Raw genomic sequence first — 23,263 nt, 5'->3', positions numbered from 1 at the left:
AAAGAAAGTTGCACTAAATATCAACTGGGGTTTGAAAGACCCCTATATCTTATTTTAAGTGTTAATTGTTGCCAAACCAATAAACAATTGATTAATTCGGCAGTCACTATACGTAATGAAGATACTTGAAACTTCTTTTACAAAACGATCCTCCCTATTTATTTGTTCTGCCAGTGGTACAGTTTCAAACTTTCTCTATAGGGTTTTGGAGACCTCAATGTGTATACACCTTAGGTTAATGTTATTATATTTCTTCAACTGATGTTGCGATACACGAAACACACCATTCTGTCCTTCTTTTATAATTCTATTATATTTCATGTCTACAGAAGCAATCTTCGTAATTATGGTAAGATTTATTGCCTACTTTACACGATTTATTACAATCCCGCGCAAGACTCTTGACTTGTGTACAAAATCGTAATCTATGTGTAAATTTCCAGCATTATCGCATCCTTAGCGGAAGTTACCGCAAATACAAAAATTTAGTCTTGATTTTCATTAGATTTTTATTTTCTATAATTATTTGATAATTACATAAGCAAAATATCGCAAAAGTTAAGCTAACACGAACAAACCATTTAATAATTGCCACGTATATCACGTATCAAGTCCTAAGATGGAAAGTTTTATATGCGTTGTCGAAAAATTATATTTAAATTTACAAGAACATAATAATTATAACATATTGAATTTTTGTAGATGATAAAAATAATAGGCATATAATGTTTTATGCAGTGAATGAAAATGATATGTGCATATTGCTGAAACATTTTACATTGGCTCATATGTATAACTATAAGTTTTTTAATTTATGTAGAAAAAAATGTTTTATTTAACAATTGAAATTATTGACGTCAAAGAATTTATTAAGCTTATAAGAGCATTGAAATTATAATTTCTTATTATTTATGTCGCCTGTCTGATAATATGCAACGATTATCACTCTTGATATTTAGATAAGAAAATAATTTTGAAAATAATCGTTTCAATGCATAGCGTACAACAGTACAAAGTGCGCTAACTATCGCAGTTGCATTCGTTTTGTCAAGTGTGTATCAACGGGATCTAAATAACTTATACCAGTACTTTATATTAGTCTGCAGTTCGAAAAATATAAATAAAATAAACATTAAGATGTTCACAGGGTTCCATATTTTAGATAAAGTATATTTATTTGGTTTAGTTGTCTCTTATCTTCTCAGCTTTTCTCTTCGTCCGACTAAAACTGTATAATGTACATTTTAGGGATTGATAGATATGCGTTTCTAATATATCACTATTACATAATGTAGTTACAGATATTTCGTATGTTACTATTTTTAAATAATTCTATTGGGTCTTAAATTATTAATTTACCGTAAAGTGTCAAGCAAACTGCCCGCAGAATGACAGCAGATTTGCTGAAGTAATACAATAACAGATCCGATAATATCTATGTCCATAATGTTAAACTTATGTCGGAGAACTTCTGTTGGCGAGAAAAATGGCAGATTCTGCAGCTTCAATTTCTGCAATCAATTATTTACCATTATATTCCTATTGTTATCCTATTGAGAGATAATTTATGGTAGGTAGTTTCAAAATCTGTTCTCGACAAATCTTGGATTTCTATGTAAGAGTGTCTTGTGTAGCGAGACAAAAAAGTTACAAGAGAAGCTATCTCTTGTCTGTTTTTTCTAACAAATACAAATCATGAAGATCAATTACAAGTATCTGTGTATAAAAGCGCACAATTTCTTTTTCGCGGCGAGTAAGTATAATCATTAAATATATACGACGACATCCTTTGTCTTACACGCAGATTATAAAATTTTAAATTTAAAGTTGAATTTAAAACAAAAAAAAAATTACTTTCACATTTAATATAAAAATCGGTACCACACGGAGAAAATTTTATGTTAAATTTTACTATGCTGCCGCACCAACTGCGGACCATCAAGACGCCCCAAGTTTAAATGCTATAGTCTTGTGTAAAATTACTATGTCTATAGCATTTAATGCTACAATCATAGCATTCAATGCTATAATAATGCTATAATCGTATCACTAAATGCTATAGACATAGTAATTTTACACAAGACTATAGCATTTAAACTTGGGCGTATTGATGGTCCGCAGTTGGTGCGGCAGCATAGTAAAATTTAACATAAAATTTTCTTCGTGCACAAATATATAAATATGTTAATTACGAAATACATGTTACTACAGTGTAATATATTTTAATACATTATATATTATACTATTTAATTACTATTATTCTATTTTAATAATATAACATTATTATTATAGGTGTTGCTGTTTCTTATCGATATATTCCAGTTTATGGAAAGCAAATTGGTGTTTCGCCATTAGTTATAGGTACCATTGGCACATTTATTTCAATACTGAACTTAATAACGAACCTAGTATGGGGCTTTATTATAGACTATTCGCAATGGAGAAAATTCATCTTTATAATATTGATTATAGCATCAAGTTGCTCTTATGTTTCGATATTCTTTTTACCGTCATTGTTGGGCCCAATGCTGCTGGATCAGCATTTTCAAAATATTTCTTATGTATCTTTATCGAATTGCGATATGGAAAACGTAAGTTTCCATTTTCTTACATTTATGAATATTTTTGATAAAGCGTTACTGTGAGAAACGCCTATAATATCATTTTATAAAATATTAAATTATATAAACTTATAAATGTGTGTATTAATTCATATAATTTTATTGTACATATAATATATATTTTAAATATAATTAAAACTTTCAGAAACATGCTAAACGTATAATTTGAATAAAAAATTTTGCTGAATAGTCCAAAAGTATAGTACAGGACATCCTCAATACAATCTAATTGTTAGTGCTTGTCAAAGGAGAATATGTTTAATTTTATTTTTAATTTGATTTTTATTCAAGCATGCATTAGCGATTGCATCGTGTAATGGTACGAAAGACACTACGTGCCGCTGGATATGTAACGATATGAATTTTTCCATGGAATTGTCTTTTTATCCAGACCAACAAAGAGCAATTATCTCACCAGATACTGCATGCTTATTAAATGTCAATGAGACGTCGTTGAGCCAAAAGAATGTAACAAATAATTATTACTGCAACGTTACTTGTAATAATTTCGAAGATCAGTGTGTATATACATCTAACACCTTTTGGAGTTTTGTCCTCTTGTGGTCTCTTGCCCAGACTAGTACCATGACTTGCTTGAGCATAGGCGATGCAATTTGTTTTCATATACTAGGTGTGTAACTTTATAAACAAAAATTTTTAAGTTAATTGCCGAAATATAAAGTTTTAGCCGTATAAAATAAATTATTGTAATAAATAGTTTTTTATATAATAATATATTAATTAAGTTTATATAATAATATTATATACATTAATTAAATTTATACAATAATATTATGCAAAGAGAGAATTACTATTTCTAAAATAAAGTTTGCTTTTCCAGGCCAAGGTAAAGAGTCAAAATTTGGCAAACAGCGACTATGGATCACAATAGGTTTCGGTGTTGGAGCATGTTTTTCCGGATATATGATGGACTTATGGTCGCACGACGGAATTTATCAAAATTACACCCCAATCCTTATTTTCGTGCTCGTATTTACTTGTGCCAATTTGATCTGCTGTATAAAATTGGAGGTGAGAGATTGTGTTTTATGCATTACAAATTCAAAAATAAACTAAACCAATAAATGCATATAGTTTTGTTTTTATGTCCTCATGCATAAATTTTTGTTACAGATGCCACTTAAAAAAGGATCGACAACCATATTGAAGGATGTATTTATACTTTTAAAATCTAAATCTATTGTTATATTTTTGTGTTTTGTTGCATTTGCCGGTATCCTTCATAGCGTCGAGATTAACTATTTGTTTTGGTAAACTTTCATCTCTATCGGATGGGCAATATATGTGTATTAGTTTATCTGTCATTTTATAAAAGGAATTGAAATAAAATTAGTTATCAATGTAACTTGACTTATAGGTATTTAGAAGATCTCGCTATTGCGACTGGTTATATGAACAGAATTAAATTGATAGAAGGATTAATCCTAATAGCGGAGACATTCGGTGGCGAAATAGCAATTCTCTTTTTTTCTGGTATATTAGTATAACTTTTTGTAACAACTTGTAACTAAATAACTAAAACTATAACTAAAATCGTTTTTTTCTAAAAAGATATTATATTGCATTATTCTGTTTAGGCAAAATAATAAAGAAGCTTGGATATAGTTACACTATTATATTTTACTTTATATGCTACGCGATTCGGTGGGGATTAATATCTCTCGCTCCAATGCCATGGTGGATAATTCCGATAGAATTAATCATGCACGGGCCATCGTATCCACTTTGCCTAGCAACAATATCGGCCTATGCGAATGTAGTAACACCTCCCAGTACATCAGCTACTGTTCAAGGACTTGTTCAAGGCATGCATGATAGTTTCGGTAAGATTACTTACACAGGTGCACTTATCAATGAGTATTTTGTCATAAAAATTACATACAAATATATGATATATATATTTTTTGCAATTAATAGACGTTATTGCTAATGAAATGTTACAATATTCCTAGGGTTCGCAGTTGGTTGTTTTATAATAGGTGTCTCATATAAATCATTTGGCGGTACAATAACTATGAGAATATTTTCAGCATTTGCAGCATTTTCTGCATTAACATATTTTATTTTTCATGTTTTATATTTAAAACATAAAACGCCAGGTAAGAAATCAAATGACTTTAATAGCCGGATTGTGACAAATTTTTTCAAAATGTTATCGAAGAGTGTCAGATTTTTTTTTACTGTAGATTCACGCAATAATGTTGAATGGAAAAATCCGGATGATGCACGAAAAGATTGTGTAACGGCAGAAACATCTTTCTAATCTTTTTTGTATGTACATTAAATAGTTATTTGTGTAACAAGTGAGGTAAGATGAATTCGGCTCGTGCGTAAACTCCGCACCCGGGAATTTTCATCTTTACACACGGCTTACACACCCTATTTTATGTTGCAAGTGCCTGGAAAGTGGTCTATCACGCACGCGTAGCGTGCGTAATGGGGCACTTTCCATGCACGTGTTGCATAAAAATATATAATGTAATATTCTTTTGTAAATCACAATAAATTGCGATAATTTGTAACGTTTCTACAAAATACAATTTTATAACGATTATTATACACAACAGATTCTTAAAAAAAACTGTAATTTCAACGCAATCTTGTAGTATTATATTATATCTTTCGCGAATATTACTACAAAAACATGTGTTGCGATAGCTCAAAACACATACGTGGTATAAAATATTAGGTTAATGCACATATGAAATGTTGAATTTCCGCTAATTGAAAATATTGGTTTCAGTTCTATTATTTCTATAACATAATCTCATATGTACAATTTAATCGCTTATTATAGTTACGTTTATTATTCTAGTTATCATATTTATAAATGTTTTAAAAACGCGTTTTTTTTAAAGTTCAAAATAATTAGGCATGAATTCTAGTGAAATTTATATAATTTTCTTATACGAAATTTTCTTACATGAATTCAAATTGAAGAATAATGCTACTGCGGCTATTCGTAATATTAACAGAGCTTTTAGATAAAACTCTGTTAATAAGAGAATAGCGTAGAGTTGGCTTCAAAATCTTTCAAAAATTGCCGCTTAAACCTAAAAAGACCTGCACTTGTCACACATCTCGCGGTTTAGGGAAATACATGATGGCTTCAGTTTTTCATTCAAACGATCGTATGGTTCCGCGTTCGATATATCCGAGAAATTCGACCTTTTGCTGCAGAAAATGATGCTTTTTCCAATTGATCATCAATCCGGCTTGGCTAGTGGTTTCCAAAACAATTTCGAAATTTTCCAATCCGTTCACTCTCGTATTTGGACAATTAAATCATTCGTATAAATTGAAATAACATTCGGTTTTACTAAATCTCTGAAAACTTCATTGACAAATCTCTGGAAGACTGACGGAGAATATTACATATGCCAAATGGAACTTCGAAAAAATTCGAAGAACTTGAAGATATTGATTAGTCATCATCAGGCATGCCAAATGACATATATTTTATACAAGCATTCTCCATACGCATGAGAAAGAAGCCAATATATCTATCAATTGTCGTTGTTCACTCTTATCACTATCGCCGCCGTTGTCGTCGCAATCGTCACCCGCAGTGTCAAAACCTCGCAACATATTCTCTCCGATATCTCGCAACACACATCTTCCAATTCTATTCTATTCGATCTCGGGTGAGTCCCCAAAAAGATGTAGTGTGCAGTATTTATTATATTTTTTATGTATATAATTATAATATAACAAATGCGTCTTAAGCCTGAACAAGATTTGCAACTAATTCACACGACGGCCTCAGAACTTTTTTCCGCGCGAGGACGACTGTTTTTTTCCGCAATTGTTATGTTTTGGCAATAAATACAGAAGGACACATATAAGATATCGCTCTGACTTGATAATTATTGGCCTTGATCTAAAGGATTAAATATCTTACTAATTTATTAAAATTCTACATATAATTTGCACAATCTGATATAGGTGTATGCATGGATAAACCAAATTTAATCTTAATTCTTACTACAATTTTATTTTCTATAATTATTTGATAATTTCACAAGCAAAATCTCAAAAATTGAATTAATATGTTAATGGATCATTTAGTACTTACAAAATTCATCATATATATAACAATGGAAAACGTTATATACGTCGCGTTGTCAGAAAAGTTTTTAAATTCACGAGAACATAGTAATTGTAACACAATTTATTTTTGCAGATAATAATAGACGTACGCATATAATGGTTTATGCAAGGGTTTATGTAAGGACTGAAAATGACATATTGTTGAGACGTCTTTCTTAATGCTTACAAATATATTATTATTATAAGTTCATATGACTAAGAATATCTTATGTAATAATTCAAACTATTAACATCAAAGAATTTATTAGATCCTAAATGTATTGAAATTAAATTTTTTTTATTATTTATGACAGTCATAATAACATAAATTTTATGTCGTTGAAAATAAATATTTTACGCAGCGCTTATCACACTCTGTATTTAAAAATATATTTTAAAAACAATTTTTTCTCAAGCCGCAGCGCATAACAGTACACGGTCGACAACAATTGCAGTTACATTCGTTTCGTCAAGTGTGTATATTCATTCACAGGATCTAAATTTTGATACCTTAATAATTTTGGTATTAAATGTCAATAGTTCAAAAAATGTGAATCAAATAAACATTAAGGCATTTACAGCGCTCCATATTTCAGATATAAAGGGTGTCCATCCTCTTATTATGTATTCATTTGGTATACTTTTGTTTCTTATATTATCAGATTTTCTCTTTGTCCGATCCAAACTGTATAATGTTTATTTTAGAAAGAAATATACGTTTATACATTACTATTACATAATGTAGTTACAAAAATATATATCAAAAGGCTCATAAGATTAAACAAAAATCACAGAAAAAGGAGCAGATGGAAGTGTTCCCATCTTCAGCCCATCTTCAGTGTCAAATAACAATTATGTCCAAATTTCAAAATAGTTTACACGTTACATACTCTTACACTAAAATTAACGCAACTACAGTTAATGCAACAACCGTTGATTCCGAAGTGGACCATACTGTAACAATTGTGATTTAGTCAAAATTAATTCAGCGGATTTGTAGAAGGAATAATAATCAAATATAAGAATACGTACACCTGAGTTTGTTTCTTTCTGTTGAAAATTATTTCGCCGGATCGACATTTTCGTGCTGCGATGTGTAAAGTTAAAAATGACTTACAAATTACTCGGCGGTAAGAGAACGGGCCCATAAGGGTCCGAAACGTTTGTCAATTTGTTGCCTTAACATAGAATTTTACAACACTTCCATATAGTTGCGGCTCGATGCTCCTTTTTCTGTGATGTAGTTACAAAAGTTTTGTATGTGATCATTTTTAAACTCTATTGTATTATATATATATATCTTAAATTATCAATTCGCTGTAAAGTGTTAATTTCCAAGGAACGTATATGCCAATGCGTCTCGCATTATATGTGCATTTAATGCATTCTATTATGGAAGAGCATACCAAAAAGTGCACCTACGCTCATTGATCGGACAACTAGTGAACTCCGTATACTATATTGGAATTTTTCTTCGTGTCGAGCTTTTAACCATTGCTGTGAGGTTATTTCCAGTACAGCTATTACAGAAGAAAAGAATATTCTTATTTAGAGAATATCTTTATTTTTGACATGACAAATGTCATTTATTTAAAATTCAATTTATATAAAATTTAAAAACTTAAATAAAATGTTTTATAATAAATCAGAAGCTACTCATTTAAATATTTTATAAAACTTGTCATTTATAAATTGAATGCTGCTCAATTTGCATTAATTACGCATTTGAATGCGCGTATTTTGAACACACAATTAATATGGTTTTGAAACCAATGCAATTGTACGCGCATTAAAAGCATGTTATACGCGCATTCGCGCTCTTTGGGAATTGTTACTATTGTTAGCGTTCCTAACAAACTGTTCGCAGTATAACAACAGAATTTGCTTAAATATTACAACCAATTTTGTAATATCTGTGTCTATAAATACGTATTTTGGCGAAAGACACTGCTGGCAAGAGAAACGGCAGATTTTTCAATCAATTTGCTATTATATTTTGTAATATTTCTGCCGACAAATCTATCGAGTACAGATTTTGAAACTGCTTGCTACAAATGTCGATAGAATGTCGGCTGTGCAAGCAGTTTCAAAATCTGTTCTCGATAGATTTGTCTACCTGAAATTTCTATATAAGAGTGCAAAGTAGCGAGACATAAATTTGACGAAGATATCACAATTTATTTTTTCTCACAAATATAAATCATGAAGATCAATTACAGACATCTTTGTATAAAGGCACATTACTTCTTTTTCATGGCGAGTAAGTATAAATTATTAAATACATATAATTATATCTTCTTTCTTACATGCACAGATTATAAAATTTTAAATTTAAAGTAGAATTCAAAACAAAAAAATTATTTTTATATCTAATATACAAATCTGTACCATGGAACATATAAACGTCAATTAAAAAATACAATGCATTTTAAATACATTACATTATATGTATACTTAATAATAACATTATATTATTGTAGGTGGTGGTGTATCTGTTCCATATATTCCAGTTTATGGAAAGCAAATTGGTGTTTCGCCAATAGTTATAGGTACTATCGGCACATTTTTTTCAATACTGCATCTGATAACGAAACCAGTATGTGGCTTTATCATAGACTATTCGCAATGGAGAAAATTGATCTTTATAGCATTAAATGCGCTATCAAGTTGCTCTTATGTTTCGATATTCTTTTTACCGTCATTGCCGGGCCCAACGTTGCTGGATCAGCATTTTCAAAATATTTCTTATGCATCTCTATCGACTTGCGATATGGAAAATGTAAGTTTCCATTTTCTCGGATTTGTGAATTTCCTTAAATTTGATAAAACGTTAATAGTAAAACGTCTATAATATTATTTGATAAAATATTAATTTATATAAATTTAGAATATAAATAATTTATTATATAATTTTATTGTGTGTATAATATATATTTTAAATATAATTTAAAACTTTCTGAAACAACGTATAATTTAAATAAAAATTTTGCTAAATAGTCCAAAAAAGTATAATACAGAACATCGTCAATAAAATCTAATTGTTAGTGCTTGTCAACGAAGAATATGTTTAATTTCATTTGTAATTTGACTTTTATTCAAGCATGCATTAGCGATTGTATCGTGTAATGGTACGAAAGACACTACGTGTCGCTGGATATGTAACGATATGAACTCTTCTATGGGATTGTCTTTTTACCCAGACCAAAAGAGAGCAATTATCTCACCAGATACTGCATGCTTATTAAATGTCAATGAGACGTCATTGAGCCAAAAAAATGTGACAAATAATTATAATTGCAACGTTACGTGTGCCAATTTCGAAGATCAGTGTGTATATACATCTAGCACTTTTTGGAGTTTTGTCCTCTTGTGGTCTCTTGCCGAGACAACTTATTTTACTTCTATAAGCATAAGCGATGGAATTTGTTTTCATATACTAGGTATGTAACTATATAAACATAAATTTTAGAGTTAATTGCCGACATATAAAATTTTAGCCATATAAAATAAATTATTATAATAAATAGTGTCTTATATAATAAATAATAATATTATTTAAAGTAGACTTATTATTTCTAAAATAAAGCTTGCCTTCCCAGGACAAGGTAAACAGTCAAAATTTGGCAAACAGCGACTATGGGCCACAATGGGTTACGGTGTTGCAGCATGTATATCCGGATATGTGGTGGACTCATGGTCGCAAAACGGAATTTATAAAAATTACACCCCAATGCTTATTCTCGCGCTCGTATTTACTTGTGCCAATTTGATCTGCTGTATAAAATTGGAGGTAAGATTGCGTTTTATGCATTACAAATTCAGAAATAAACTAAAGTAATAATAGCACATAGTTTTCTATTTATGTCCTCATGTTGTCATAAATTCTTGTTACAGATGCCACTTGAAAAAGGATCGATAACCATATTGAAGGATGTGTTTATACTTTTAAAATTTAAATCTATTGTTATATTTTTGTGTTTTGTCGCATTTGCCGGTGTCCTTAGTGTCATCAAGCGTAACTATTTGTTTTGGTAAACTTTCATTCTCATCATCGCGGCGGCAATACTTATATACATACATACATATATATATATATATATATATATATATATATATGTACGTGTATTCGTTTATCTGTCACTTCATAAAATGTAGGAATTGCAAGAATATTAGTTATCAATGTATAAACTTGACTTATAGGTATTTAGAAGATCTCGCTATTGCGACTGGTTATATGAACAGAATTAAATTGATAGAAGGATTAACCTTAATAGCGGAGACATTCGGTGGCGAAATAGCATTTCTCTTTTTTTCTGGTATATTAGTAACTTCTTATAACAATTTGTAACTAAATAATAACTAAAACTATAACTAAAATCATTTTTTCTAAAAAAATGTTATATTGCATTATTCTGTCTAGGCAAAATAATAAAGAAGCTTGGATACGGTTACACCATTGTATTCTGTTTTGTGTGCTACGCGCTGCGGTTGGGATTAATATCTCTCGCTCCAATGCCATGGTGGATAATTCCGATAGAATTAATCATGCACGGGCCATCTTCTGCACTTTGCATAGCAACAATATCGGCCTATGCGAACGTAGTAACACCTCCCGGTACATCAGCTACTGTTCAAGGACTTGTTCAAAGCATGCATGATAGTTTCGGTAATATCACTTACCCAGGTGCACTCATCGATGAGTATTTTGTCACAAAAATTACATACAAATATATGATATATATTTTTTGCAATTAATAGACGTTATTGCTAATGAAATGTTACAATATTCCTAGGATTCGCAGTTGGTAGTTTTATAATAGGTGTCTCATATAAATCATTTGGCGGTACAATAACTATGAGAATATTTTCAGCATTTGCAGCACTTTCTGCATTAACATATTTTATTTTTTATGTTTCATACATAAAGCGTAAAACACCAGGTAAGGAACAAAATAATTTTAATAGCCAAATTGTGACAATTTTTTTTAGAATATTGTCAAAGAACAGCAAGTCTCTTTTGTTGTAGATTCGCGCAACAATGTTGAGTGGGAAACACCGGATGATGCACATAGACACTGTGTAGTAGCAGAAACATGACATAAATCTTCTTACTCTTCTTTATATAATAAGAGAAATTATAATACAATATTTTTACGTAAATCACGTAAATCATAATTAGTAATGTTTCTACATAATACAATTTTGCTACAAATATTATGCGACAGATTTTTAGAAAAATTGTAATTAAATTACTATATTAAATTACTATTAAATGTAATTTATTTCGACCTTTTCATGGCGAATTTTGATCACTTTTCCACGGGTTTAGACAAATAAAAATGCTATAAGATAAGAATATAATTATATTCAGCGATCCAAAAAAAATACATGTATAATTTTCGTTATATTACACTTTTTAAGCCAAAATCGGCCCATTTTACCCATCGTCTTTTAGTCTCGATTTTTATTAGAATTTTTTTTAATTATTTAATAATTTTATGAGCAAAATATCGCAAAAGTTAAGCTAACATGAACAAATCATTTAATATTTGCCAATTTATCAAGTATCAAGTCCTAAGATGAAAAGTTTTATATGCGTTGTCGAAAAATTATATTTAAATTTACAAGAACATAATAATTATAACATATTAAATTTTTATAAATAATAAAAAGAATAGGCATATAATGTTTTATGCATTGAATAAAAATGATATGTGCATATTGCTGAAACATTTTACATTGGCTCATATGTATAACTATAAGTTTTTTAATTTATGTAGAAAAAAATCTTTTATTTAACAATTGAAATTATTGACGTCAAAAAATTTATTAAGCTTATAAGTGCATTGAAATTATAATTTTTCTATTTATGTAGCTTGTCTGATAATATGCAACGATTATCACTCTTGATATTTAGATCAGAAAATAATTTTGAAAATAATCATTCCAATGCATAGCGTACAACAGTACAAAGTGCGCTAACTATCGCAGTTGCATTCGTTTTGTCAAATGTGTATTAACGGGATCTAAATAACTTATACCAGTACTTTATATTAGTCTGCAGTTCAAAAAATATAAATAAAATGAACATTAAGATGTTCACAGGGTTCCATATTTTAAATAAAGTATATTTATTTGGTTTAGTTGTCTCTTATCTTCTCAGCTTTTCTCTTTGTCCGACTAAAACTGTATAATGTACATTTTAGGGATAGATATGCGTTTCTAATATATCACTATTACATAATGTAGTTACAGATATTTCGTATGTTACTATTTTTAAATAATTCTATTGGGTTTTAAATTATTAATTTACCGTAAAATGTCAATTGTGTTAATACGTTAGTAAGCAAACTGCTCGCAGAATGACAGCAGATTTGCTAAAATAATCCAACAGATCCGATAATATCTATGTCCATAATGTTTAACTTATGTCGGAGAACTCCTGTTGGCGAGAAAAATAGCAGATTCTGCAGTTTCAATTTCTGCAGTCAATTTACCATTATATTCTGTTAGCAGATTCTATTATATTCCTCTTAATATTCTATTGAGAGATAATTATAGAGATAATTTATAGTTAGGCAGTTTCAAAATCTGTTCGCGACAAATCTTGGATTTCTATGTATAAGAGTGTCTTGTAGCGAGACAAAAAACTTACAAGAGAAGCTACCACTATTTGTTTTTTCTAACAAATAAAAATCATGAAGATCAATTATAAGCATCTGTGTATAAAAGCGCATTATTTCTTTTTCGTGGCGAGTAAGTATAATCATTAAATATATACGCCGCGACGACATCCTTTGTCTTACACGTAGATTATAAAGATTTAAATTTAAAGTAGAATTTAAGACAAAAAAATTACTTTCACATTTAATATAAAAAACGAATATATAAATGTGTTAATTACGAAATACATCTTACTACAGTGTAATATATTTTAATACATTATATTATACTATTTAATTACTATTGTCCTATTTAATATTATAAACATTCTAATATTATAGGTTGTGCTGTTTCTTATCCATATATTCCAGTTTATGGAAAGCAAATTGGTGTTTCGCCATTAGTTATAGGTACCATTGGCACATTTTTTTCAATACTGCACCTGATAACGAACCCAGTATGTGGCTTTATCATCGACTATTCGCAATGGAAAAAATTCATCTTTATAATATTGACTATAGTATCAAGTTGCTCTTATGTTTCGATATTTTTTTTACCGTCATTGCCGGGCCCAATGCTGCTGGATCATCATTTTCAAAATATTTCTTATGTATCTCTATCGAATTGCGATATGGAAAACGTAAGTTTCCATTTTCTTGCATTTATGAATATTCTTGATAAAGCGTTAATGTGAAACGTTTATAATATCATTTTATAAAATATTAAATTATATAAACTTATAAATGTGTGTATTAATTTATATAATTTTATTGTATATATAATATGTACTTTAAATATAATTAAAACTTTCAGAAACATGCTAAACGTATAAGTTGAAAAAAAAAATTCTGCTGAATAGTTCAAAAGTATAATACAGAACGTTGTCAATAAAATCTAATTGTTAGTCCTTGTCAAAGGAGAATGTGTTTAATTTTATTTTTAATTTGATTTTTATTCAAGCATGCATTAGCGATTGCATCGTGTAATGGTACGAAAGACACTACGTGCCGCTGGATATGTAACGATATGAATTTTTCCATGGAACTCTCTTTTTATCCAGACCAACAAAGAGCAATTATCTCACCAGATACTGCATGCTTATTAAATATCAATGAGACGTTGTTGAGTCAAAAAAATGTAACAAATAATTATTGCAACGTTACTTGTAATAATTTCGAAGTTCAGTGTGTATATACATCTAACACCTTTTGGAGTTTTGTCCTCATGTGGTCTCTTGCCGAGACTAGTTTTATTACTTGCTTGAGCATAAGCGATGCAGTTTGTTTTCGTATACTAGGTACGTAACTTTATAAACAAAAATAAATAATTATAATAAATAGTTTTATAGTTTCTTATATAATAATATATTAATTAAATTTATATAATAATATTATGCAAAGAGAGAATTACTACTTCTAAAATAAAGTTTGCTTTCCCAGGACAAGGTAAACAGTCAAAATTTGGCAAACAGCGATTATGGGCCGCAATAGGTTGCGGTGTTGCAGCATGTTTATCCGGATATGTGGTGGACTTATGGTCGCACGACGGAATTTATCAAAATTACACCCCAATGCTTATTCTCGCGTTCGTATTTATTTGTGTCAATTTGATTTGCTGTATAAAATTGGAGGTGAGATTGCGTTTTATGCATTACAAATTCAAAAATAAACTAAACGAATAAACGTAGTTTTGTTTTTATGTCCTTATGTTACCATAAATTTTTGTTACAGATACCACTTGAGAAAGGATCGACAACCATATTGAAGGATGTGTTTGTACTTTTAAAATCTAAATCTATTGTTATAATTTTGTGTTTTGTTGCATTTGCCGGTATCGTTCATACCGTCAAACGTAACTATTTATTTTGGTAAACTTTTATCTCTATCGGAGCGGCAATATATGTGCATTAGTTTATCTGTCATTTTATAAAAGGAATTGAAATAGAATTAGTTATCAATATAACTTGACTTATAGGTATTTAGAAGACCTCGCTATTGCGACTGGTTATGTGAACAGAATTAAATTGATAGAAGGATTAATCTTAATAGCGCAGACATTCGGAGAAATAGCAAATCTCTTTTTTTCTGGTATATTAGTAACTTTTTATAACAATTCGTAACTAAATAACTAAAACTATAACTAAAATCATTTTTTCTAAGAAGATATTATAGTGCATTATTTTGTTTAGGCAAAATAATAAAGAAGCTTGGATATAGTTACACTATTATATTTTGCTTTATATGCCACGCGATTCGATGGGGATTAATCTCTCTCGCTCCAATGCCATGGTGGATAATTCCAATAGAATTAATCATGCACGGGTCATCGTATGCACTTTGCATAGCAGCAATATCGGCCTATGCAAACGTAGTAACACTTCCCGGTACGTCAGTTAGTGTTCAAGGACTTGTTCAAGGCATGCATGATAGTTTTGGTAAGATTACTTACACAGATGGACTTATCGATGAGTATTTTGTCACAAAAATTACATAGAAATATATATGATATATATATTTTTTGCAATTAATAGACGTTATTGCTAATGAAATATTACAATATTCCTAGGGTTCGCAGTTGGTTGTTTTATAATAGGTGTCTCATATAAATCATTTGGCGGTACAATAACTATGAGAATATTTTCAGCATTTGCAGCACTTTCTGCATTAACATATTTTATTCTTTATATTTCATACATAAAGCATAAAACACCAGGTAAGAAACAAAATAATTTTAATAGCCAAATTGTGACAATTTTTTTCAGAATATTGTCAAAGAGCAGCAGGTTTCTTTTGTTGTAGATTCACGCAACAATGTTGAATGGGAAACACCGGATGATGCACATAGACACTGTGTAGTAGCAGAAACATGACAATTCTTCTTACACTTCTTTATATAATAAGAGAAATTATAATACGATATTTTTACGTAAATCACGATAAATCGTCATAATTAGTAATGTTTCTACATAATACAATTTTGCTACAAATATTATACAAAATAGATTTTTAGAAAAATTGTAATTAAATTACTATATTAAATTACTATTAAATGTAATTTATTTCGACCTCTCCATGGCGAATTTTGATCACTTTTCCACGGGTTTAGAGGAATAAAAATGCTATAAGATAAGAATATAATTATATTCAGCGATCCAAAAAAAATACATGTATAATTTTCGTTACATTACACTTCTTAAGCCAAAATCGGCCCATTTTATCCATCGTCCTTTAGTCTCGATTTTTATTATAATTTTTTTTTAATTATTTAATAATTTTTGAAAATTCAACACCAATATATCTTTAAAATAATACTATTAAAATATATTTATTATTTATAATAAAATAATTGTACATTATATAAAAAATGTAAATCTGTTTTAATTTTTTTCTTCTTTTTTTTTTCATCCTCATTATTTTCTTTGCGCTTTTTATTCTCTGCTTCATTTTTCTCCGCAGCTTCTTTTTTTTTAATTATTTAATAATTTTATGAGCTTTTGCTCATAAAATCGCAAAAGTTAGGCTAACATGAACGAATCATTTAATATCTGCCAATATATCACGTATCAAGTCCTAAGATGGAAAGTTTTATATGCGTCGTCGGAAAATTCTTTTTAAATTTACAAGAACATAATAATTATAACATATTTAATTTCTGTAGATAATAAAAAGAATATGCATAATGTTTAATGCAATGAATGAAAATGATATGTGCATATTGCTGAAACATTTTACATTGGCTCATATGTACAACTACAATTTTTTCTTAATTTATGTAGAAAAAAATGTTTTATTTAACAATTGAAATTATTGACGTCAAAGAATTTATTAAGCTTATAAGTGCATTAAAATTATAATTTCTTATTATTTATGTCGCCTGTCTGATAATATGCAACAATTATCACTCTTGATATTTAATCAGAAAATAAATTTGAAAATAATTGTTCCAATGCACAGCGTACAACAGTACAAGTGCGCTATCTATCGCAGTTGCATTCGTTTTGTTAAATGTGTATCAACGGGATCTAAATAACTTATACCAGTACTTTATATTAGTCCGCAGTTCAAAAAATATAAATAAAATAAACATTAAGATGTTCACAGCGTTCCATGTTTTAGATAAAGTATATTTATTACATAATGTAGTTACAGATATTTCGTATGTTACTACTTTTAAATAATTCTATTGGATCTTAAGTTATTAATTTACCGTAAAGTGTCAATTGTGTTAATACGTTAGTAAGCAAACTGCCCGCAGAATGACAGCAGATTTGATGAAATAACGCAACAGATCCAATAATATCTATGTCCATAATGTTAAACTTATGTCGGAGAACTCCTGTTGGCGAGAAAAATGGCAGATTCTGCAGCTTCAATTTCTGCAATCAATTATTTACCATTATATTCTGTTAGCAGATTTCATTATATTCCTATTGATATCCTATTGAGAGATAATTTATGGTAGGCAGTTTCAAAATCTGTTCTCGACAAATCTTGGATTTCTATGTAAGAGTGTCTTGTAGCGAGACAAAAAACTTACAAAAGAAGCTATCACTATCTGTTTTTTCTAACAAATACAAATAATGAAGATCAATTACAAGTATCTGTGTATAAAAGCGCACTATTTCTTTTTCGCGGCGAGTAAGTGGAATCATTAAATATATACGACGACATATATATATTATATTCTTTGTCTTACACGCAGATTATAAAATTTTAAATCGATATGTACCTGACGTCTGTCTGTATGTCTGTCTGTCTGACCGCGACTACTCATTCGTTAGTCACGTTAGTGGACCGAAGCGCGAAGCGCGGGCGAAAAATCTAGTTTCAAGTAGAATTTAAAACAAAAAAGTTACTTTCACATTTAATATAAAAATCGGTACCGCGAATATATAAATATATTAATTACGAAATATATGTTACTACAGTGTAATATATTTTAATAGATTATAATATACTATTTAATTACTATTATCCTATTTAATAATAAAACATTATGTTATTTCAGGTACTGGTGTTTCTTATCCATATATTCCAGTTTATGGAAAGCAAATTGGTGTTTCGCCATTAGTTATAGGTACCATTGGCACAGTTTTTTCAATACTACACCTGATAACAAAAATAGTATGTGGCTTTATCATAGACTATTCGCAATGGAGAAAATTCATCTTTATAATATTGATCATGCTGCAAAGTGGCTCAGAGGTCTCGATATTTTTTTTACCGTCATTGCCGGGCCCAATGCTGCTGGATCAGCATTTTCAAAATATTTCTTATGTATCTCTATCGAATTGCGATATAGAAAACGTAAGTTTCCATTTTCTTGCATTTATGAATATTCTTGATAAAGCGTTAATGTGAAACGTCTATATCATTTTATAAAATATTAAATTATATAAACTTATAAATGTGTGTATTAATTCATATAATTTTATTGCATATATAATATATATTTTAAATATAATTAAAACTTTCAGAAACATGCTAAACGTATAATTTGAATAAAAAATTTTGCTAAATAGCTCAAAAGTATAATACAGAACATTGTCAATAAAATCTAATTGTTAGTCCTTGTCAAAGGAGAATATATTTAATTTTATTTTTAATTTGATTTTTATTCAAGCATGCATTAGCGATTGCATCGTGTAATGGTACGAAAGACACTACGTGCCGCTGGATATGTAACGATATGAATTTTTCCATGGAACTGTCTTTTTATCCAGACCAACAAAGAGCAATTATCTCACCAGATACTGCATGCTTATTAAATATCAATGAGACGTCGTTGAGCCAAAAAAATGTAACAAATAATTATTGCAACGTTACTTGTAATAATTTCGAAGATCAGTGTGTATATACATCTAACACCTTTTGGAGTTTTGTCCTCTTGTGGTCTCTTGGCGAGACTAGTTTTAGTACTTGCTTGAGCATAAGCGATGCAGTTTGTTTTCGTATGCTAGGTGTGTAACTTTATAAACAAAAATTTTTGAGTTAATTGCCGAAATATAAAGTTTTAGCCATATAAAATAAATAATTATAATAAATCGTTTTATAGTTTCTTTATATAATAATATATTAATTAAATTTATATAATAATATTATATACATTAATTAAATTTATACAATAATATTATGCAAAGAGAGAATTACTACTTCTAAAATAAAGTTTGCCTTTCCAGGACAAGGTAAACAGTCAAAATTTGGCAAACAGCGACTATGGGCCACAATAGGTTACGGTGTTGCAGCATGTTTATCCGGATATGTGATGGACTTATGGTCGCACGACGGAATTTATCAAAATTACACCCCAATGCTTATTCTCGTTCTTGTAGTTCTTAGTGTCGATTTGATCTGTTGTATAAAATTAGAGGTGAGAGATTGTGTTTTATGCATTACAAATTCAAAAATAAACTAAACCAATAAATGCATATAATTTTGTTTTTATGTCCTCATGTTACCATAAATTTTTGTTACAGATGCCACTTGAAAAAGGATCGACAACCATATTGAAGGATGTGTTTGTACTTTTAAAATCTAAATCTATTGTTATATTTTTGTGTTTTGTTGCATTTGCCGGTATCCTTCATACCGTCAAGCGTAATTATTTGTTTTGGTAAACTTTTATCTTTATCGGATCGGCAATATATGTGTATTAGTTTATCTGTCATTTTATAAAAGTATTGAAATAAAATTAGTTATCAATGTAACTTGACTTATAGGTATTTAGAAGATCTCGCTATTGCGACTGGTTATATGAACAGAATTAAATTGATAGAAGGATTAATTTTAATAGCGCAGACATTCGGCGAAATAACATTTCTCTTTTTTTCTGGTATATTAGTAACTTTTTATAACAAAACTAAAATCATTTTTTCTAAAAAGATATTATATTGCATTATTCTGTTTAGGCAAAATAATAAAGAAGCTTGGATACGGTTACACCATTGTATTCTGTTTTGTGTGCTACGCGCTACGGTTGGGATTAGTATCTCTCGCTCCAATGCCATGGTGGATAATTCCGATAGAATTAATCATGCACGGGTCATCGTATCCACTTTGCCTAGCAACAATATCGGCCTATGCGAACGTAGTAACACCTCCCGGTACATCAGCTACTGTTCAAGGACTTGTTCAAGGGATGCATGATAGTTTCGGTAATATCTCTTACCCAGGTGCACACTCATCGATGAGTATTTTGTCACAAAAATTACATACAAATATATATATACATATATATTAATTGCAATATATATATATATATATATATATATATTATATATATATAAACATTACATATATATATATATTGCTAATGAAATTTTACAATATTCCTAGGGTTCGCAGTTGGTAGTTTTATAATAGGTGTCTCATATAAATCATTTGGCGGTACAATAACTATGAGAATATTTTCAGCATTTGCAGCACTTTCTGCATTAACATATTTTATTTTTTATATTTCATACATAAAGCATAAAACACCAGGTAAGGAACAAAATAATTTTAATAGCCAAATTGTAACAATTTGTTTTTAGAATATTGTCAAAAAGCAGCAGGTTTCTTTTGTTGTAGATTCACGCAACAATGTTGAATGGGAAACACCGGATGATGCACATAGACGCACTGTGTAGTAGCAAAAACATGACATAAATCTTCTTACTCTTCTTTATATAATAAGAGAAAATATAATACAATATTTTTATGTAAATCACGATAAATCGCCATAATTAGTAAGGTTTACTTTACTATTAAATGTAATTACTATGTAAATGTAATTACTAAAAATTACTATTAAATGTAATTTATTTCGACCTTTTCATGGCGAATTTTGATCACTTTTCCACGGGTTTAGACGAATAAAAATGCTATAAGATAAGAATATAATTATATTCAGCGATCCAAAAAAATACATGTATAATTTTCGTTACATTACACTTTTTAAGCCAAAATCGGCCCATTTTACCCATCATCCCTTAGTCTCGATTTTTATTATAATTTTTTTTAACTATTTAATAATTTTATGAGCAAAATATCGCAAAAGTTAAGCTAACATAAACGAATCATTTAATATTTGCCAATATATCACGTATCAAGTTCTAAAATAGAAAGTTTTATATACGTCGTCGGAAAATTCTTTTTAAATTTAGAACATAATAATTATAACATATTTAATTTCTGTAGATAATAAAAAGAATATGCATAATGTTTTATGCATATTCTTATGCAATGAATGAAAATGATATGTGCATATTGCTGAAACATTTTACATAAGCTCATATGTATATTGTAACTATAAGTTTTCTAATGTAGAAAAAAATGTTTTTCTTAACAATTGAAATTATTAACGTCAAAGAATTTATTAGGCTTATAAGTGCATTCAAATTATATAATTTCTTATTATTTATGTAGTCTATCTGATAATATGCAACGATTTATCACTCTTGATATTTGGATCAGAAAATAATTTTGAAAATAATCGTTCCAATGCATAGCGTACAACAGTACAAAGTGCGCTAACTATCGCAGTTGCATTCGTTTTGTCAAATGTGTATCAACGGGATCTAAATAACTTATACCAGTACTTTATATTAGTCTGATGCAGTTCGAAAAATATAAATAAAATAAACATTAAGATGTTCACAGGGTTCCATATTTTAGATAAAGTATATTTATTTGAAGAAAATGGAGCGTCGAGCCGTAACAAGGTGTTGGTGTTCATATATATTCTATATTTAAGTAAAAACAACAAACGACGTTTCTCGGACCTTTATATAGGACCATCCTCAGTGTCGCATAACAATTAAGTCATTCGGTTAAAAAGTAAATATACGTTACAAAAAAATTAAATTAACGCAACAGTTGAATCGCTGAATTAGGAGTGGACCGTATTGTAAAATTTGTAATAATTTTATCTATTAAATATTACTGTTCTTCCTCTCGGAGATCTCCATCAAACATTGCTTGCTCCTTTAATCCTCCTGCTAATTTTGAAGCAGAATATATGCACACAATAGAAATCTCACCAAATAAGTTTGAACTAGAAGTTCCATTAAACAAACATCATGAAAAATGGTTCCTTAATCTCTCTAATACCAACATTCCTGATGATGTCATGTCTCTCTTACAACTGGGCGACTGTTTTAACATGCCTGTTACCAAGAAAGGGAAGAAAAAAGTAGTAGTAGAATTTATTAAACATATTGAGAAAAACCTATTTTGGTATAGAGAAGAAATCAGCCAGCCTATTAGAAACCGATCTATTCGCATTGCTAACAATTTTTATAAAAATCACATTAAAATGAATCCTGTAGATCAAATGCTGTCGTCTTGGTGAAAAACCACGAATAAATTTATGCTGGATCATCCAAACATTCTTTTCACTCGAGCTGACAAGAGCAACGTTACCATATAGACTTCAATAGAGATGACTACACAAAAAAAATGGAGGAAACACTTTCAGACCCTGAGACGTATACCGTGGTAAAAAATGATCCTTTAAGGACGATCACCAACGATCTACGTGAGTTACTTATGAGATGGAAGAAGAGGAAGTTTATCTCACACAGGAATACAGAGCACTACTTACAACTGATGGTGTTCTTCCTAGAGCCTATGGTTTACCAAAAATCCATTAACCGGAATGTCCCTTCAGAATTATAGTTTCATCGATTAATAGTCCGTTATATGTTTTAGCTTCATTTTTACATAACATTATTTACAAAGACATTACAATTCCTATTACGCATTTAAAAAATAGTTCTCAGTTCGTGAATGAGTTAAGCGGCATCACATTGGAACCAAATTACAAATTGATTTCGTTGGATGTCGTTTCTCATTCACTAATGTTCCTATAGAATTAGCTATTAATAGTAT

General features: G+C 29.4%; 4 protein-coding genes across 13 annotated transcripts; all 4 read left to right on the top strand.

The window, feature by feature from the left end:
* The first annotated feature begins 1,013 nt into the window (after nucleotides 1–1,013).
* LOC139825276 (major facilitator superfamily domain-containing protein 6-like) lies at nucleotides 1,014–5,206 on the top strand. Of its 5 annotated transcripts, none has more exons than XM_071797865.1 (10): nucleotides 1,014–1,167; nucleotides 1,249–1,753; nucleotides 2,293–2,591; nucleotides 2,913–3,252; nucleotides 3,463–3,653; nucleotides 3,756–3,892; nucleotides 4,000–4,115; nucleotides 4,220–4,465; nucleotides 4,595–4,741; nucleotides 4,829–5,206. In XM_071797865.1, exons 2-10 carry the CDS (start codon nucleotides 1,696–1,698, stop codon nucleotides 4,903–4,905), a joined length of 1,611 nt encoding a protein of 536 aa, XP_071653966.1. In that variant the 5' UTR covers nucleotides 1,014–1,167; nucleotides 1,249–1,695; the 3' UTR covers nucleotides 4,906–5,206. The 5 variants fall into 5 exon arrangements, with proteins under 5 accessions (XP_071653966.1, XP_071653968.1, XP_071653969.1 ...); XM_071797867.1 differs by having other exon boundaries at nucleotides 1,023–1,753; nucleotides 2,293–2,361; nucleotides 2,428–2,591; XM_071797868.1 differs by having other exon boundaries at nucleotides 1,024–1,753; nucleotides 2,293–2,361; nucleotides 2,473–2,591.
* Nucleotides 5,207–5,554: 348 nt separating this feature from the next.
* On the top strand, nucleotides 5,555–12,205 carry LOC139825277 (major facilitator superfamily domain-containing protein 6-like). The gene is made up of 9 exons (XM_071797869.1): nucleotides 5,555–8,991; nucleotides 9,212–9,510; nucleotides 9,832–10,171; nucleotides 10,331–10,521; nucleotides 10,626–10,762; nucleotides 10,932–11,047; nucleotides 11,152–11,397; nucleotides 11,525–11,671; nucleotides 11,758–12,205. The coding sequence occupies exons 1-9, from the start codon at nucleotides 8,934–8,936 to the stop codon at nucleotides 11,826–11,828; spliced, it is 1,605 nt and encodes a 534-aa protein (XP_071653970.1). The 5' UTR covers nucleotides 5,555–8,933; the 3' UTR covers nucleotides 11,829–12,205.
* A 501-nt stretch (nucleotides 12,206–12,706) lies between these two features.
* Nucleotides 12,707–16,519, top strand: LOC139825279 (major facilitator superfamily domain-containing protein 6-like). Of its 4 annotated transcripts, XM_071797871.1 has the most exons (10): nucleotides 12,716–12,856; nucleotides 13,310–13,487; nucleotides 13,736–14,034; nucleotides 14,355–14,691; nucleotides 14,834–15,024; nucleotides 15,125–15,261; nucleotides 15,369–15,481; nucleotides 15,583–15,828; nucleotides 15,960–16,106; nucleotides 16,193–16,516. In XM_071797871.1, exons 2-10 carry the CDS (start codon nucleotides 13,430–13,432, stop codon nucleotides 16,261–16,263), a joined length of 1,599 nt encoding a protein of 532 aa, XP_071653972.1. In that variant the 5' UTR covers nucleotides 12,716–12,856; nucleotides 13,310–13,429; the 3' UTR covers nucleotides 16,264–16,516. The 4 variants fall into 4 exon arrangements, with proteins under 4 accessions (XP_071653974.1, XP_071653973.1, XP_071653971.1 ...); XM_071797873.1 differs by having other exon boundaries at nucleotides 12,707–13,487; nucleotides 14,455–14,691; nucleotides 16,193–16,519; XM_071797872.1 differs by having other exon boundaries at nucleotides 12,707–13,487; nucleotides 15,125–15,165; nucleotides 16,193–16,518.
* Nucleotides 16,520–17,358: 839 nt separating this feature from the next.
* On the top strand, nucleotides 17,359–21,317 carry LOC139825280 (major facilitator superfamily domain-containing protein 6-like). 3 transcript variants are annotated; one of them, XM_071797877.1, is made up of 9 exons: nucleotides 17,359–17,514; nucleotides 18,402–18,700; nucleotides 19,017–19,353; nucleotides 19,573–19,763; nucleotides 19,870–20,006; nucleotides 20,113–20,225; nucleotides 20,302–20,547; nucleotides 20,729–20,875; nucleotides 20,963–21,317. In XM_071797877.1, exons 2-9 carry the CDS (start codon nucleotides 18,578–18,580, stop codon nucleotides 21,019–21,021), a joined length of 1,353 nt encoding a protein of 450 aa, XP_071653978.1. In that variant the 5' UTR covers nucleotides 17,359–17,514; nucleotides 18,402–18,577; the 3' UTR covers nucleotides 21,022–21,317. The 3 variants fall into 3 exon arrangements, with proteins under 3 accessions (XP_071653978.1, XP_071653976.1, XP_071653977.1); XM_071797875.1 differs by having other exon boundaries at nucleotides 17,362–18,031; XM_071797876.1 differs by lacking the exon at nucleotides 17,359–17,514 and adding an exon at nucleotides 18,051–18,322.
* Nucleotides 21,318–23,263: the final 1,946 nt, after the last annotated feature.

Source organism: Temnothorax longispinosus, chromosome 2, assembly GCF_030848805.1.
Source record: "Temnothorax longispinosus isolate EJ_2023e chromosome 2, Tlon_JGU_v1, whole genome shotgun sequence".
Taxonomy (NCBI): domain Eukaryota; kingdom Metazoa; phylum Arthropoda; class Insecta; order Hymenoptera; family Formicidae; genus Temnothorax; species Temnothorax longispinosus.
The sequence above is the reverse complement of the archived record's forward strand: the minus strand, read 5'-3'. Positions and strand labels throughout refer to the sequence as shown.